This window comes from Erpetoichthys calabaricus, chromosome 15 (assembly GCF_900747795.2).
Source record: "Erpetoichthys calabaricus chromosome 15, fErpCal1.3, whole genome shotgun sequence".
NCBI classification, from domain to species: Eukaryota; Metazoa; Chordata; class Cladistia; order Polypteriformes; family Polypteridae; genus Erpetoichthys; species Erpetoichthys calabaricus.
This window is the reverse complement of record NC_041408.2, coordinates 91,630,216-91,648,971: the sequence shown is the minus strand read 5'-3', so window position 1 is coordinate 91,648,971 and position 18,756 is coordinate 91,630,216. Positions and strand designations below refer to the sequence as shown.

At 40.1% G+C, this 18,756-nt stretch overlaps 1 protein-coding gene across 1 annotated transcript in view; it reads left to right on the top strand.

The window, feature by feature from the left end:
• Positions 1-18,756, top strand: part of lrrc1 (leucine rich repeat containing 1) — a 115,251-nt gene that overhangs the window by 75,754 nt on the left and 20,741 nt on the right. Inside the window, exons 7-10 of the mRNA XM_028820132.2 lie at positions 4,636-4,710; positions 9,293-9,437; positions 10,908-11,026; positions 12,089-12,172. Coding sequence (XP_028675965.1) covers positions 4,636-4,710; positions 9,293-9,437; positions 10,908-11,026; positions 12,089-12,172 — 423 coding nt within the window. The remainder of the gene's footprint in view (positions 1-4,635; positions 4,711-9,292; positions 9,438-10,907; positions 11,027-12,088; positions 12,173-18,756) is intronic.

Genomic DNA, 18,756 nt, shown 5'->3' with positions numbered 1-18,756 from the left:
TGATGAGACAAAAGTTGAACTTTTTGGAAGGCAAATGTCCCGTTACATCTGGCGTAAAAGGAACACAGCATTTCAGAAAAAGAACATCATACCAACAGTAAAATATGGTGGTGGTAGTGTGATGGTCTGGGGTTGTTTTGCTGCTTCAGGACCTGGAAGGCTTGCTGTGATAGATGGAACCATGAATTCTACTGTCTACCAAAAAATCCTGAAGGAGAATGTCCGGCCATCTGTTCGTCAACTCAAGCTGAAGCGATCTTGGGTGCTGCAACAGGACAATGACCCAAAACACACCAGCAAATCCACCTCTGAATGGCTGAAGAAAAACAAAATGAAGACTTTGGAGTGGCCTAGTCAAAGTCCTGACCTGAATCCAATTGAGATGCTATGGCATGACCTTAAAAAGGCGGTTCATGCTAGAAAACCCTCAAATAAAGCTGAATTACAACAATTTTGCAAAGATGAGTGGGCCAAAATTCCTCCAGAGCGCTGTAATAGACTCATTGCAAGTTATCGCAAACGCTTGATTGCAGTTATTGCTGCTAAGGGTGGCCCAACCAGTTATTAGGTTCAGGGGGCAATTACTTTTTCACACAGGGCCATGTAGGTTTGGATTTTTTTTTCTCCCTAAATAATAAAAACCACCATTTACAAACTGCATTTTGTGTTTACTTGTGTTATATTTGACTAATGGTTAAATGTGTTTGATGATCAGAAACATTTTGTGTGACAAACATGCAAAAGAATAAGAAATCAGGAAGGGGGCAAATAGTTTTTCACACCACTCTATCTATCTATCTATCTATCTATCTATCTATCTATCTATCTATCTATCTATCTATCTATCTATCTATCTATCTATCTATCTATCTATCTATCTATCTATCTATTAAATAAAGTTCAACGCCTGGGAGTGAGTGAGAGGTAGAGTCAGGGTGAGGGCTCCAGCTCCGAGGATACACCAGTGAGGCCAGCACGTCTGCATCACGAATCCTCGTAGCAGAGAGATGCCCAGAGTAGTTCTGACGATTTCAATACTTTCGAAGATCCCGTGTGGCTTACACGGTTAGCATACAGCAAGTGACTGCCAGCATTCTTTATCTTTAAACAGCACCGCGCCCCTGTTGCTTTTCAAATGAAATAGAGTTGGCCGGTTCTGAGCGTCAACTGGATAATAACATACATACAAGACCGCAAGACAAGGACATTAGTGAGGTTTCATTGTTTGTTCATTTATTTTTATTTTTGAAGTGTGTGTGGGAGGGGTTATTATATTTTTTCTCAAAAAAAAAAAAAAATAGTTTTTCCTCCAGGGCAACGCTAGGTATTTCAGGTAGTCGATCATAAAATCAGACCCAGACTTATATGCCCATTCAAAAATGCGACATTTTATTTTATTTTTTTCTTTACATCTTCTCACCTCCTCCAGTCTCTCACCAGTTTCTCAGACACATTGAATTTTGTTGCAGCAGTGCAGTTACCAATTTCTTTCGCTACTTCAACGACATTTCATTTAAAACCAGGTTTGTATTTTCTTCTGATCGAACGCTCCATCGTAGATAAAGGATGGTCTTACTATAAAGGTGTATGAGGGTGGGAGATACAAAAAACACAAAGCAGTGCAAACGTTGCTTTGGAATAGTTTGGGTATTACCGTGTGCTCACGTAGGCACAATAGAGAGAGAGAGAGAGAGAGAGAGAGAGCGGTTAGGAGCACACTAATCCACAGTCGGGATTTCAAGGCCCTGTTTTGTCCTTTAAGGGTTTTAAGGGATGGCTTTCTTACTGCCACTTGCCTTGTCAAATATGCAGCACAGAAGAAACTGAGACTCACTTTTATCAACCACTGTTAAGCTGTGCTTGAAGCTGTTGTGCTACGAGGTGCCTGTGATCACACAAACTGGTGACCCTCAGAAACTCGTCTTCTGATTGGCTTGTGACGTTGGGTCTGCCAGATCTCGGCCTATCAGAGTTTCTTCCATTGCCTTTGGATTGGGTTTTTTTTTTTTTATTGCAGTTTCTCTGCAGGGGTCTGTTCTCCTCCTACTCTGTTCAATGCATGTATGGACTGGGTGTTGGTCAAGGATGTGGGGTCCAGTGGCTGTGGGGCATCTGTTGGTGAAGAAAGATTCACGGATCTTGATTTTGCTGACAATGCTGTTATCTTTGCGGAGTCAATGGAGGCTCTGATCGGGGCGCTCGAGAGACTGAGTGAGGAGTCTGAGTGTCTGGGCTTGCGAGTGTCCTGATAAAAACCAAAGAGCCAGGCCTTTAATGACCTCTTGGGCATGGCCATCAGCAGAGAGAGTGTCGACCTTGTTGAGAGGTTTACTTACCTTGGCAGTGACATTCATGTCTCTGGTGACTCTTCATATGAAGTCGGTAGACGAATTGGAAGAGCATGGGGGGGTCATGAGGTCACTGGAAAGGGTTGTGTGGCGCTCCCGATATCTTAACAAAAGGACGAAGGTCCAAGTCTTTAAAGTCCTGGTGCTTTCCTGTCTTACTACATGGTTGTGAGACATGGACGCTATCCAGTGACCTGAGACGAAGACTGGACTCCTTTGGCACTGTCTCTCTCCAGAAAATCCTTGGGTACCGTTGGTTTGATTTTGTGATGCTCATGCAGTCCCAAATGAAGCACATTACCTGCATTGTTTCCCTGAGGGTGATCCGGCTCATAAGATCCTCATTGTTGGCCACTTAAATCTTTCAATTCCAAAAGATCGAGTTTTGAAGGTCCCTAAAATCCTTCTGTCTATTCCACCTGTGTAAAGAACAACTAATTTTCACCTGTGTAAACTAAAAGTAATATTTCTGCAAGATTTACTCATAACAAGTTTCCAACAATGCCCTCATGTACTTTTTAAACTATTTAAAGTTACAGCATCAATCAGTCCACTGCACTAATTTCCTTCATAATTTTAAACACTTCTCCTCTTAATCTTCTTTTTCCTAAACTGTAAAGGCTCGGTTCTTTTAATCTTTCCTCATAATTCATCCCTTGTAGCCCTGGAATCGACCTAGTTGTACTTCTCTGGACTACTTCTAGTGCTGTTATGTCCTTTTTGTAGCCTGGAGACCCAAACTGTACCAGTGTGTTATAAAGCCTGAGCAGAACCTCCTGTGACTTGTACTCCACATCATCAAGGCGCTATATAACCTGACATTCTGTTATCCACCTTAATGGCTTCTGAACACTGTCTGGCATTTGATAGTGTCGAGTTCACTATGACTCCTAAATCCTTCTCATAAGGTGTACCTCCCATTGTGTATTCAACCCTCCTATTTTTACATCCTATGTGTAATTCTTTACATTTACTTACATTAAATCGGTAAAGGTCTCAAGTCCTTGAATCTTTCCTCATCACTCATCCCCTGTAGGCCCTGAATCAGCCTAGTTGGTCTTCTCTGGACCTTCTCTAGTGCTGTTATGTCTTTTTTGTAGCCTGGAGACCCAAACTGTACCAGTGTGTTATAAAGCCTGAGCAGAACCTCCTGTGACTTGTATTCCACACATGAAGGCGCTATATAACCTGACATTCTGTTAGCCTTCTTAATGGCTTCTCTACACATTGTCTGTCAGTTGGTGGTGTCGAGTCCACTGCACTAACTCCCTTCACCAATTTGCACACTTCAGTCAGGTGTCATCTTCATCTCCTTAAGGCTCAGCTCTTTTAATTTTTCCTCATAACTCATCCCCTGTAGCCCTCAGTCAGCCTAGTCGCTCTTCTCTGGACCTTTTCTTGTGCTGATATGTCTTTATGGAGACCCAGACTGCACACAGGAATCCAGATGAGGCCTCACCAGTGTGTTATAAAGCTTGAGCAGAACCTCCTGTGACTTGTACTCCACACATCAAGGCGCTATATGACCTGACATTCTGTTAGCCTTCTTAATGGCCATCTGACCTCATCATTGGGGTCTTACAATATGATATAGTATATGGATGCTAGTTTTCTACTAATTACATATGCATGCTTTATAAGCTTGTATGGAGTTTTTTAAATTACTTGTTCATTATTATTTTTATCTAATTGTATTTGTTTATTTCTTTTCCCATAACTTTCTCTTTGATATCTGTGTGTTTTTTTTTGTTTTTTTTAATGTTATTGGAAGATAGTAACATTTCCTGCAATCAGATCTCTTTGATATCCTTTATATGAAATTGTGCAATAGAAATAAATGATGATGTTGTTATTAATGTACATGTATATTCAAATATCAGTTTATATTTATTCAGGCAATACAGACTTGACTATTTTTTAACTAGCATAACTGTGTCGTGGACCCAGGATTAGGCCAGTGACAATTTGGGAAACAGCTGCAATAAAACATGTTTGCAATCCCAAGTGTATCCTTATCAAGGAAACCGTAAATGTCCAGAATTTCTCTATTTAAGTAAAGCACGCGAGATAACAATCTGTAATTTTAGCAGGGTTGGTTCTGATGCTTAGCTTGGGAATGGTGGTACAATAAGTCAGTCTTTATAATGGAGTCCAAATGTGCTTTATTATTGCTAGAATTAGTTCTGGTCTGCTGAATAATACTTACAAATCATTTCCTTCCCTGCTCTTAAATATGTAATACTGTATTTTTAAATTATCAGTAATTTTATTTATTTATTTATTTTAGCCTGAAACGATAGGTTCACTTTCAAACCTGAAGGACCTGTGGTTGGATGGGAATCAGTTAGCAGATCTGCCAGTGGTGAGTATCACTTTACTTTGTGACCCTAAAATCGCCAGTCCAGTTAAGTGGAGTTCTTGTCATTTGAACTGAATGGGGAGATTTACTTTTACGTTATTTTATAAATCTAATCAAAGTTTAGCATTTTTCTTACAAAAAAGTCTGTGTCCACTGTGCATGTGAGTAGAAAGAATATTTTTGTGTAGAGGACAGTGACATCTTAAACTTGGGTCTTATAAATGTTATTAAAGAAGATGTGTTACAGCTATATTTTTTTATTTGGTCACAGAAATCTTTTAGTATTTACAAAAGCTATTTTCATTTTACTACTGTGGTGGGCTGGCACCCTGCCTGGGGTTTGTTTCCTGCTTTGTGCCCTGTGTTGGCTGGGATTGGCACCAGCAGACCCCTCGTGACCCTGTAGTTAGGATATAGCAGGAATGAAAGGATGGATAGTTTCATTTTGGAGCTGCACAGTAATGAATTGCCTAGAGCAGCAGTTCCCAACCTGTGATACAGGGGTACGTGGTGGACCAGTTGGGGATACGTGAAAATAATATTGGTAATGGTGGAAAACACCAAATAAAGGAGTTAAAAACACAAAAGCAAAGTTATAGAGTTTTGGTTTTTCAAATTGAGACTTGTGTGAAAGTTGTCACTAGCCCACCCACCACTCGTCATATCACGCGATTACGCACGTGTCCTCCCGTTCTTCGCCAAAACTGTCGCTGTGATTGAAAGCGGTCCATCATTTTAGTGTTCGATTGGGCGTCAAGCGAGTAATGTGTATTAATAGGCCTAGATCGTTCCTTTTTTATGAGTGTTTAATGTTTTGAGTGACTTTCTATTGATATTGTGTTGTGGCCCAAAATGGATAAGTGGTTGAAGAGAGGAACTCTTAAGAGAGCTGCAGTTAGCATTGAAATTCGGCAGCTGCAAGTACTTTTTACAAGCGCAAGGGGACCAGGGTGCAGCGACTGATAGGCCTGTTCTTGCAAGAGATAAAGTTAACACTATTAAAAACAACTCAAAACATCAGTGCTCCATCAAAGCAGAGAAAATCTTCTTCAATCTTTAATTTAATAGTGTTTTTTGTATCAGTATGCTGCTACTGGAGTATGTGAATTTCCCCTTGGGATTAATAAAGAGTCTATCTATCTATCTATCTATCTCTCTCTCTCTCTCTCTCTCTCTCTCTCTCTCTCTCTCTCTCTCTCTCTCTCTCTCTCTCTCATCTAAGAAAATATAAAAATAACAATTTTTTGAGGGATGGGTGGGGGGTAATGAAGAGAGAGGGGGGGTCCTCCTAAATGAAAAGCCTAATCAAAGGGGTGCAGGAGAGAAAAAAGGATGGGGACTGCTGAGCTAGATTGTGTTCCTGATGACGCTAAAGTATATTTCTTTCTTTCTTAACTCTTTTAGGGCCATTTTTTTTGTTTGTTTTTCTCCCAGGATTGAATATTTTTCCAAAAAATAACTTTTATTAAAAAAGAACACAAAGCTATTGTTTAACATATCAAATCATCAAAAAATATTTACTTTTGACAAATGTTACTGTCTTGCATGTTGTTTGAGCCTGCATACTCTATGATTTCACATACATGTTACACAGCAAAGTCCTGCACAGTCTGATCTCGCTCAAAGCAGCCATTTGCAGTCATTGCCACGTTGCACTGCTTACAATATGTGTTGCACTGGTGCCTCTTTTTCAATTGTCTGTTGCTGCACTTTCTCACATATATTGTTAGTGTGTACTGTAGAGAGACAAGTCACCCGTTTGTCATCGTGCCCTGCCACTGCCACCAAGTTATCTGCCCGCATGAAAACCGTATTGTCACCTCTTTTCATCTTCAGCCTGTCTGGCTTCAACTGTGAAGGCATGTGTCTCCTGTTCACCCTCACTGTGCCACAAGCTCCAATTCCTCTGCTCTGTAGCTCCATGAACAATTCTGGGCATGTATAAAAATTGTCCAAATGTACACAACATGACCCAAATGTTCATAGCCCTGAAGCAGCTCCAGCACAACCTGACTTGCCAAGGGACAGTTCTCTCTTTTTTTCCTGTGTATGCAATTACTTTCAGGCAGAAACCAGTGTTTGCTTCTGCCAGTACAAAATCTTTTATGCCATACTTTGTGGCCTTGTCCGGCATATATTGGCGTCCCTTGTATTTTATCATAGATTCATACACAGACAAATCATGGCCAGGCTGAAAAAATTGTTTATCTGTTGGTTCCACAACGTCAAGCAGGGGCTGAACTTTCTACATGGGGTTATAGCCTGGCTCACCCCATGGGATTTGCTTCTGGTTATCACTTTGCGGCAGCACGTACCTATCATCACACGGCATAACCTGTCCAAAGCCACTAGGAGACAAAACACGTTTGGACCAATGCTCCCTGAAGTTATATCGCCAGTCCAGTCCCATCTCTATTTGTAAGGCCACAGCGCGCGTCATCTCGTCTTTTGTTGTGGGTTTCCACTTTGAAAAACGAGAATGCGATGTAAGCGCAACCTGCGATTCAAAAAATTGCTCTGTATACCTGTTTGTCTCATCTGACAGTAGCCGAAAAGCAGCATCTGGAGAGAGCAGCCTGAAGTAGTCCAGCGGCTGGTAATCTGTCGAGTCCAACAGCAAACCGTGAAGTCCGGTAGCCAGTTTGGCTCCCATGGATCAATGTCTGGGTATTCCTCTCACACGAACCTTGCCGTAGGTGCATTGGCTGCGCGAATGCGCTAAGCTGGCAGCCGATCAGCTGTGGCGGCATTGGCTGGTGTCTGATCAGCTGATGCCAGTTCCTCACTCTTTTGCTCGATCTCCTGATCGCTGTCAACAACATCAGATTCTGAAAAATCAGAGTCCGACTTGGCGATAATGCGCAAAACATCGTCTGCTGAGTATTTTCTTTTCTGGACTCGCTTCGGTCCCTCGTGAGTTGTTGATGCCATCTTGCCCTTGCTTACATTTGTTTACATTTCTTAACTCACACACACACACGCAAGGATTAGATGGTGAGTCAATGAGTCTAACATTCCTCCAAGCACAGAGGGAATGCCTGTGACGTAACAGTTAGTTTTGTCACCATTAACAGCTGATTGTAGCCCACTACCCCTGGATGTAGACTTTTGTCAATATGCGCCCTCTACCCCTCCTGTCGACAAAAGTCGACACCCGCCCTAAAAGACTTAAAATACCTGTGTTTCTGTGGCTTTCACAGCTTAGTGGCTCACGGTTCAGACCACTGAGGAGGGTCCGATGTCCGCTGTGTCTGACTCCTCTTTCTCTCAGTACTCTGCTTTGCTTCCACATCCCAAAGGCTTGGACACGTTAGGTTGATTTGGCTGAACGAAATCGATGACTTCGGGTGTGTGCATGAGGGGGACCTGTCATTGAGTGGATTGTTGCATTTATTTCCCACCAGTAACGCCGCACTACTCGATAACGTGCACTGAATACACTTCTAGTTCTCATCCTCTTTCTTTCTCTGTACGTTTAGAGGTTGATGCGCTTGCTGCTTCCTGAGCTGCTCTTCTTGTCTCCACCCTACTGGCCCGCTGCTTCTCTTCTTTCGTCGGGAATCTTTTGTGTTAAAATTGATTGAGTCAGTGCTTGTGTTGCAATTACTTAGTACGTTTTTCTTTAATTTTTCACTTAAGCTGGCACTTAAGTCTTCAATCTGTCTCAAGAATGATTTAAGATATGAAGAGGTAGGGGAAGTGACGGCGAAGGTGGTAGAGAATGAGAACGGCACCCATACGCATGGGCCGCACTGCTGCCCGCTGCCGAGAGTTGATTCTACAATAAAATAAAAAAAGAGGAATAACCTTGGAGGTCAATCATCACCCCGAAAGTGGATAGTAGACGTCACGTATTATATGAGTACCAAATGTCAGGTCAATGGGTCAAACAGTTTGCGAGCTACAGGAGACTTAAAATCCTGGACAGACAAACGGACAGCCACGGTAGCACATTATATATAAAGATTTCCCCCCCTAATGCTGCTGGGATTGGCTCCTGTCCACTCTAATGCAAAACACTGGTTTAGAGAATGAAGGAATGGATGGCTTAATTTTGCACACACAACTCCAGTACACCATAGCTCAGCTCCCCAGTTAGGTGTCCATACTGTGTTTCCGGGGGTTTCGGCCCCGGTCCTCTGGTTTTCTTCAAATTTCAAAGCTGTAATTAATGAATATTAAATTTTCGCAGAATGAGTGAATATTGGATGGCCTGGCACTTGCTGCCTAGATAGGCTCCAGCTGCCCATGAACTTGTAAAAAGAACCAGGCTGCAAAAGCAGATGTATAGTTCAGTCTCTCTGTGTTGTTTTATTATGTCTCACATACGTTTCTTATCAGTGCAACAAGCCAAATGGCCAAAATCCTTGACAGATTATTTTTTGCTGACTGAGGTAAAAAAAAAAAACTACCTTTAAAAAAAAAAAAAAAAAAAAATTATAAAAAAACAAAATTGTGCCAATTGCCTAAAGCTTCTTAGGGAGACTGCAGTCTGAAAGTTTTAACTGCATTTTCCTTTTACAGTAAATGTATCGTAAAATGTTTACAAGTCTGAACAAGAGCAACTTCTTTTCATTTCAAATAGGAAATTGGAAGCATGAAAAACCTGCTTTGTTTGGATGTGTCAGAGAATAAACTGGAAAGGCTCCCTGAAGAGATCAGCGGGGTGTCTGCATTGACTGACCTCCATGTATCCCAGAATCTTCTCGAGACTTTGCCGGACGGCATAGGTATGTAAATCTTATATTTCACAAGACACAAACAAAAACAAACCCTCCATGATACTGTACCACAGTCACGGATATCAAATCCAGTGACAAAGGACACACATTTCTGCAGTCTCTTGTTACATCTGTTATGAGTGGGTAGCTGCAAGATGCCACGCGGTGTGATCTTACTGGCAGAGTGGTGGCTCTGAGGCTAGAGATCTGCACTGGCAATCGGAAGGTTGCCGGTTCGAATCCCGTAAATGCCAATAGGGACTCTGCTCAGTTGGGCCCTTGAGCCCTCCATCCATCCATTTTCCAACCCGCTGAATCCAAACACAGGGTCACGGGGTCTGCTGGAGCCAATCCCAGCCAACACAGGGCACAAGGCAGGAACCAATCCTGGGCAGGGTGCCAACCCACCGCAGGCCCTTAAGGCCCTTAACCTGCAATTGCTGAGCGATTTGAGTAGTGAGAAAAGCGCTATATAAATGCAAAGAATTATTATTATTATTATTATTACACCGCTGTACTTGAAACGCTAAGGTTTTCAGATCAGTTCTGACCTTAGGATTAAAAAACATCATGTAAATGATTCTTCTGGGATAGGCTGCATTTCCTTCAACCCTGGATAAGTGTCTCCAAACATGTATGGACAGATTGATGGAGCTTTGCTGTATCTCTGTACTTGTAATGGTGTTCATTATTGGAAATTCACTGTATATACTTCCTATTAAAAAGTATTCGTCACCTTATTGTTATACAGTATTCAATCACGGTGAACTCATTTGGACTCTTTGAACACTGATCAACAGAAAGAGGCTCATTAATGTCAATTAGCAGGTTCACATGTGCATCAATAAACCAGTTATTTACAGAAACCTGATTTCTAAAACTATCCAACTTCTGCTATTGGATAGTAGCTTTGTAGGCGACAGTGAGGTGTGGTCAGATCTGCCCAGTTGTGCCACAGGTTTACATTAACATTCTAGCAGGTCCAGTTTGTTGTGTCCTCAAAGGGGTCATACTGATAAATGTCTGTTCCTTCCAAAGTTCTACTGGTTGAAGTCACCTGCATTCTAGAATCAGAATGGTTCATTATTATTATTTCTGTTGCTAAGTTAATAAATGTTACCATTACTTAATATTTAATATCACTAGATTAACGTTAAATTTAAAAAATGTCCAGAATATGCATATTAGATAAACTTTTATTAGCCAAATTGGGAAATGTATATGCAGACAGCAGCAGAAACATAAAAACAAGGATACAGACTCCTAGGACAAATAATACAATCAATCAATAATTAGATAAATGAATACACATGTACATAATGTATATTGTGCAGAAATTGCAAAATTCACTTAAAGAGTAATAATTATAATAATAATTTTATTAGGTAACAATTCATCCATTTTTTTTGAGAGTTGTTGTCCGTAGGAAGTCAACATTCTTTATATTTCATAATTAGGCTGAGTATTTGTTCTCTGCAGGAAAACTAAAGAAGTTATCCATTCTTAAAGTGGATCAGAACCGTCTACTTCAGCTGCCTGAGAGCATTGGTGAATGTGAGGGCCTCACCGAGCTTGTTCTGACAGAAAATCAGTTGACTGTAAGTAAATGGTCATGTTTCATTCTGTAAATTATATTTTTTGTGCGTGATTTATTGAGCACGTTATAAGTAGTGGAGTCACTTAGTTACTGTATATTCTAGTTTTGGATCAGTATGGAAATTTATGACTTTTTGGGCCGCAGTACTTGTACCAAAATGAATCCGAAGTAAATAACTGATAACTCCAAAACCCCACAAAAAGACACACAATTGCTCACTTCCCACTTGAAAGGTGGATTCACGATGTCCCCTGTGAATTTCCAATCTCATCAAAGCACGTACTTAAGTTTTTGTGAAGACCACGAAATTGACGTTTTTCCACAACTACAATATCAACTCCTGTGGGAGATTCTCATTTGAAAGCTGGCATTTGTATCAGGTATCAAAGATCCAGAAATGCTGATACTGTGCCATTATCAACACACAAAAACTAACAAGCAACAGTACCATTTAAAGCCCGGACACACATTTTGCAGGGAAGAGATGATAACACAGTCTGTATTCTGTCCTGCAGGTCCTTGATATCACAAACTTTCCTGTTATACATACCCACGCTCCTTCACCATACCCCATAACCAGAAATCACAGGGTGTCAAATCAGGGGAGCGTAGAGGCCATGACAATGATCCACCATGAGCTATCCATCGACCTGGAAAGGTGTGGTTGAGATACAAATAATCCATTAGTGTCAATATAATTTTGACTCACCCTGTAGTGCCTTTCATATCCTATCTATCTATCTATCTATCTATCTATCTATCTATCTATCTATCTATCTATCTATCTATCTATCTATCTATCTATCTATCTATCTATCTATCTATCTATCTATCTATCTATCTATCTATCTATCTATCTATCTATCTATCTATCTATCTATCTATCTAATACTGCCTTTGTGATCAATCTATCACTCTATCAGATGTGAAAACTTACAAAGGGATGAATACTTTTATTTGTCACTGTATATATGATTTTTCTTTCATCCAGTGTTTTCTCACTTTTATTGGAAAACCTTGAAAACTACTTTTTGATTAATTTTTCATATTGTGACTCTCACAGACTTTGCCAAAAACCATTGGGAAGCTTCGAAAGCTGTCCAACTTCAATTGTGACAGAAACCGATTACTGACTTTACCAAAAGAGGTAAGATACATTACATTAAATGTGGAAATGTATGTCATCATCTGTGTGTTTAACATGAATTAGGATTAAATATTATCTTTTTTAAAATAATTGAGCTGGTCAAAGTAAATATTTTAAACGGATTGTTAGGTAATTTGAAATGTCTTCCCCTTGGTGTGTTCTTTGTGACGGACATGGTCATGGGTTGTTTTTCATTTAATAGTGACTAATTACAAACTAGCTTTGTTGGTAGGGTTTTTACACAACGGCGTTTTCATTTTCTCAAACTAAAGAGTCTTTTTCAATAGTAAATCTTTTCCTTTTTTTTGTTTTTTGGCCCCTTCATGATTGTGATAAACTTGGTAGATGGTGATGGTGTCAGTTTGTGTATTGTATGCTTAATTGTTTTTAAAACCATCTGGCTTTCTCCCATAAAATGTAGCTGTTTGTCTTTTACTTTATATTTGTTTTTTTTGACCGTGCCAAGTCTTAATGCAACACAAGACAATGGAGGATCAAAGAAGTGAAATGCCAATTGTTTAATGTCGCCACATACTTTAATTGAAGATGGCCATCCTACGTAAAGGATTACAAACTAATACCCATTACAGTGTAAGCAGACACAATGGCATTCATGTACGTACTGTACGCAGTCATACATGTTGAGTGTAAAATTAGTGGAATAGAGTAATAAAGGAAACTAGTTCAATTCTAGAATGCAATAAACTCATGTTGGATGATATTGTGAGGCTCTTCTGTTCAGTGGTTTGCGGGTGAGTATCCGGCTCAGGACACCCACTTAGAATCAGGCAATGCATTCGGTGTTTTGTGTTTTTCCTGACTGTTTAATTTGCAATTCTTTATATTCTCTTAAATTTAAGAACATTTTGCTTTGTTTTAAATGTTGTTGGTCCTTTGAGCATGCACTGTGACATTATAACCCGAAACAAGGCAACATATGCACTCTTTACCCTCCGTAATTTCTTTATTTCTCTTACTAAAACGATTATCTTCTAACCTGTTCAGTATCTACTTGTAGCAAAAGGGGTTTAAAATTTGGATTTTTTTTTTTGCACTGTAAGGTGTCAATTCTGCATAAATGTTTTTCACCATTGACATTTTACAAAATATTTCAAAGTATTTTTTCAGCAAATTGGATGTTATCATCTGCCCAGTGTAAAATTAATATTAACGCAAAGTGCTACATCTATATACTGTATGTGATTTGCCAATTTCATAACAGTAAATAATTATTCCATCAACATTTTTGAGTGATGTCCGTAATTTATAAAATGCATTTCCATGAATTATAGCATGTATCAAATTGTTTTGTTAACAAATCTATGACTCAGCCTTTTGTTTTAGCTACAGAATACACTTTTTTTTCTTGAATGCTGCTTTATTCTCAATATTTATTTAGCTGATGACTCAGACTCCTCTAATTTTCCTTAACCTTGGGACATCTTCCAAAAATGTTCCCATTTTGTCTTTTTTTATAATGATGAAAAGCATGTTTGATAATTTGATTAGACCATTAGAAATATTCAATGACAACAGGCCATTCAGACCAACAAAGCTCACCAGTCATTTTCAACCTAATTCTTCTAAAATAACATCAAGCTTAGTTTTGAAGACCCCTAAAGTCCTCCTGTCCACCACACTCCTTGGTCACTTATTCCACGTGTCTGTAGTTCTCTGAGTAAAGAAAAACTTCCTGATGTTTTTGTGAAACTTAGCCTTAACAAGTTTCCAGCTGTGTCCCCATGTTCTTGATGAACTCATTTTAAAGTCACCATCTCGATCCACTGGATTGATTCCCTTCATGATTTTAAACACCTCAGTCATGTCTCCTCTTAATCTCCTTGTAGCCCTGGAGTCTTCCTAATCGCTCTTCTCTGGACTTTTTCCAGTGCTGTTATGTTCTTTTTGTAGCCTGTAGACCAAAAGTGCCCACAGGACTCCAGATGAGTCCTCACCAGTGTGTTATAAAGCTTGAGCAGAACGTTAGAACACTAGACGAGAACAGGCCATTCAGCCCAACAAAGCTCGCCAGTCCTATCCACTTATTTACTCCACACATTTACTCCATTTATGTACTCCACACATCTAAGGCGCTATATATAACCTGACATTCTGTTAGCCTTCCTAATGGCTTCTGAACATTGTCAGGAAGTCGATAGCTTAGAGTCCACTATGACTCCTAAATCCTTCTCATAAGGTGTAGTTTTGATTTTCAGACCACCCATTGAATATTCAATCCTCAGATTTTTACTTTATACGTTTGATACTTTACTTTTACTGACATTAAATTCCATCTCCTACAAATCTGCTTAAGCCTGTATGCTGTCCAAGTCCCTCTGTGGTGATTCAACAGATTCTTAATTATCTGCCAGTCCATCTAACTTGGTATCATCTGCAAACTTAACCAGCTTGTTATTTATATTCCTTTCCAAATCAGTTATATATATATATTAAAAATAACAGTGGCCCTAGCATGATGAGTTATGAACACTGGATACAGTTGGATACTTGTTAAGGGTAAATTTAGGAAGTTTTTCTTTACCCAGAGAACCACAGACACGTGGTATAAGTGACCAAGTAGTGTGATAGACAGTAGGACTTTAGGGACCTTCAAGACTCAACTTGACGTTATTTTGTAAGAATTTGGTGGACAGGATTGGTGAGTTTTGTTGGGCTGAATGGCCTGTTCTCGTCCAGATTGTTCTAATGTTCAAAAAAGTGAAATTCTGCTTTTGAATGAAGTCCTGCCTGTCCCTTTATTTATTGGTCAGGAGTTCTGTCTTCAATTCAACTAATAAATTAGTTACGAACTAACATTTTCATGTTAGAAAATTAGAGAAATTGGCATGCTTTGTGTGGGCTGAATGGCCTTGGTTGTATGCATGCTGCGCAAAGTGGCAATGATATTTTTCATCTTAAGTTTTTGTGATCAATGCATATTATTGTGTTTCTGAATCTTAACCAAGGTTAAAAAACATACCGTATATACTCGCGTATAAGTTGGGTCTTGAAACCCGAAAAATCGATCATAAAATCAGACCCCGCCTTGTACGCCTGTTCAGAAATACGACACTTAGATTGTTTTGTTTTTTTTTTGTTTTTTTTTAACATCTTCTTGCCTCCTCCAATCTCAGAACGGTTTCTCAGACGCATCGAATTTTGTTGCAGCCGCGCAGTTACCAATTTCTTTCGCCACTTCAGCGACTTTCAATTTAAAACCAGCTTCATATTTTCTTCTGATCGAACGCTCCATCGTAGATAAGGGATGCTCTTATGAGAAAGGTGTATGAGGGTGTGAGATACAAAAAACACAAAATAGTGCAGATGTCGCTTCGGTGTATTTTGGGTATTACCGTGTGGTCACTTAGGCACAATACATAGAAAAAAAAAAAGCTGTGTGCTCCGTGGTTCCTCTCTCATGTGGGCGTTAGCATATCGTAATCTCTTGGACCAATCACGTGAGTTTTCCGCATTCGACTTATACGACCGACATTATAAAATAACGGAAATCAATCCCTGACTTATCCGTGGGAGAACTCATCCGCGAGTATATACGGTATATCAAGGGCTAATAATGCCCTGCAGTAAGAAGAAGAAATTTCTTTGCTGAATAATCTTCTTATCCTGTTTTTAAAGGAAAATTCCACACAAAAAATTATGTATTTTTGTATATGTTAGTTACCCCATTTACTTTGTAGCGAGGCCCAAAAAAATTTTAATCTAATGTCTTCATGGAAAAAGGAGATAACAAATTTAATAATTGATTTCATATTTATTATTTTGGTAATTGTTTGTAAATTGTCACTGAAAGTATTTAAAAGAAAGACATAGCTTTTTGAAAGTTAGCTTTTGTAAATTAGGAATCTGATTACTGCTAAGAATTTCTTGCTTTGGCCGTGTGTGACTGGGGTGGTGGAAGACTTGACCAGAGTCTGCCAGTTTACAACTTCTTTGCCTGTACAGTAAAACCTTGCATTGCAAGTAACTTGGTCTGCGAGTGTTTTGCAAGATGAGCTAAAATTTTTAATAAATTTTAACTTGATAAACGAGCAAGGTTTTGCAATACAAGTAGTACGTATATACTCTCTCTCGCTGTGGGATTGTGGGTAATCATCTCCTATGCTCGGTTTCAGTCAGCTTGCCTCACTTGTATAGTCAACATTCATACCAGTGTACACTGTTTACTACAGCATGGTGACCACGTGTTTGTATTTTGTTACGTGTGAGTCCCCGTCTTGCACCCCAAACACGAAGCTGAGTCTCAGTACTTTAGCAACACCTTCTTTATTCAACTTGAAACAGGAACAGCAGGATTAGTTATTGTAGCAGGATCTGCCGCTCTCCTATACACAGACACAGCAGTCAGGCAGGGTCTGGCCAGGTTATACTGTGCCCTGCGCATTTATAATTTTCCTTGTATCACCCATCAATGGCGGGTGCTTATAGCATGTCTGCGATCTTTTTGGATTCGCTTTCACAGCGAACTGCTACAGCGCTAGGAGCCTGCGGTTGCTTGCTTTTTGGGACGCTGTTCCATGTGTCGTCCCATTGGGTGGAATTCCAAAAGAGTTTAGAAACCTTACAGTGCGTAAAGCATTTTTTTATTTTATGTCCAAGTGTAGTGACTCTTCAGGCAAAAGTGACTGCCATTGGAGAGGCTCCTCGTTAAAGTCGCAAAAAAAAGAAGATTCCAGTGAGCCAACAGATAGCAGGGATTCCGTTAGTTAGAGTGAAAGTCGTCCTGCACAATAACCCTCGTCTCTCTCGTCTCCCTCACACCAGCCATGATTCTTTTCAAAGGTGTAAAGTGCAGGTTAATTTGTTTGATGTATTTTTACTTTATATTTTGTGTTCATTATTTTTATATGAATAGTTTGGGGTTGTGGAACGAATCATCCGAGCTTCCATTATTTCTTAAGGGGAAATTCGCTTTGGATTACAAGCACGTTTTCGGAACGAATTACGCTCGCAGTCCAAGGTTCCACTGTATTGCCTTTCTTTTGTTGTTGGTTTGAAAGTACCGTATTTTTTGCACCATTAGACACACCTGACCATTAGACGCACCTAGGTTTAGAGGAGGAAAACAAGAAAAAAAATATATTCTGAACCAAATGGTGTACTAATATGTTTAATAAACTATAACACAATAATATTTCAACCATGTAAAATCAACAGCGGTATTAAGAAACATCATCACTGTCATTAACAAATAAGGAGAGACTTTAAGGTTCAAGCTCTCCTCTTCTAGTTTTATGGAAACCCCAAGAACTCCTCATCGCTAGTGTCAGAATTTATGAAGCTCAGTTGGTCACAATCACTTTGCAGCAGCGTACCTATCATCACACGGCATAACCTGTCCAAAGCCACCAGGGGACAAAGCACGTTTGGACCAGTGCTCCCTGAAGTTATATCGCCAGTCTAGTCCCATCTATATTTGTAATGCCACAAAGCCCTTCATCTCGTGTTTTGTTGTGGGTTTCCAGTTTGAAAAACGAGAATGCGGTGTAAGCACAGCCCTCGATTCAAAAAATTGCTCTGCATACCTGTTTGTCTCGTCTGACAGTAGCTGAAAGGCAGCTTCAGGAAAGAACAGCCTGAAGTAGTCTAGCGGCTGGTAATCTGTTGTGTCCAACAGCAAGCCATACTGTCTTGTGAAGTCCGGTAGCCAGTTTGGCTCCCACGGATCAATGTCTAGGTATTCCTCCCACACGATCCTTGCCATAGGTGCATCGGCTGCACCAATATGATCAGCTGGTGTCCCGATCAGCTGATGCCAGTTCCTCACTCTCTTGTTCGATCTCCTGATCACTCTCAACAAAATCAGATTCTGAAAAATCAGAGTCCGACTCGGTGATAATGCGCAAAACATCGTCTGCTGAGTATTTTGTTTTCTGCACTCTCTTCGCTCCCTCGTGAGATGTCGATACCATCTTGCCTTTGCTTATATTTGTTTACATTTCGCAACTCACGCACACGCAAGGGTTAGATGCCGAGTCGATGAGTCTAACATTCCTCCAGAGGGAATGCCTGTAACGTAACAGTGAGTTTTGTCGCCCTCTACCCCTGGATGTCGACTTTTGTCAGGTAATACACATCATGGTCTGTGACGTAATATTCGCTCCATAAGACGCACAGACATTTCCAACCTTCTTTTGGGGGAAAAAAAAGTGCGTCTTATGGTGCGAAAAATACGGTACATTTGTGCATCCTTTGAAACTGAACAAAAGGCTGATAAGAACAAGTAGGGGCTTCAGAGAAACAATAAGTGTATGGGGCCTTGCAAAGGCTCGCTTGCTGTCTCTTTCCATCCATGGAAGATCAGTCCAAGCCACTGTGACGATGCGGGTTCGCTCCGCACTCCCCTTCAGCTTCTGGGAGCCCTTGAACCCTTCACCGTCTGTAATGTTACCGATGAGCTCGGCAGTGAGCCATAACAAATGGAGCAAGGGGATGGTGTAATAGTGCAAAGTGATTTTATCAAAAACAACAAAACAAGTGTCCAAATAAATAAAGTGCAGTGCTCTCCGAATCCTTCTATAAATAAATAATCCCATAAAATTGAAACGTGGAGGTAAAAACCAATA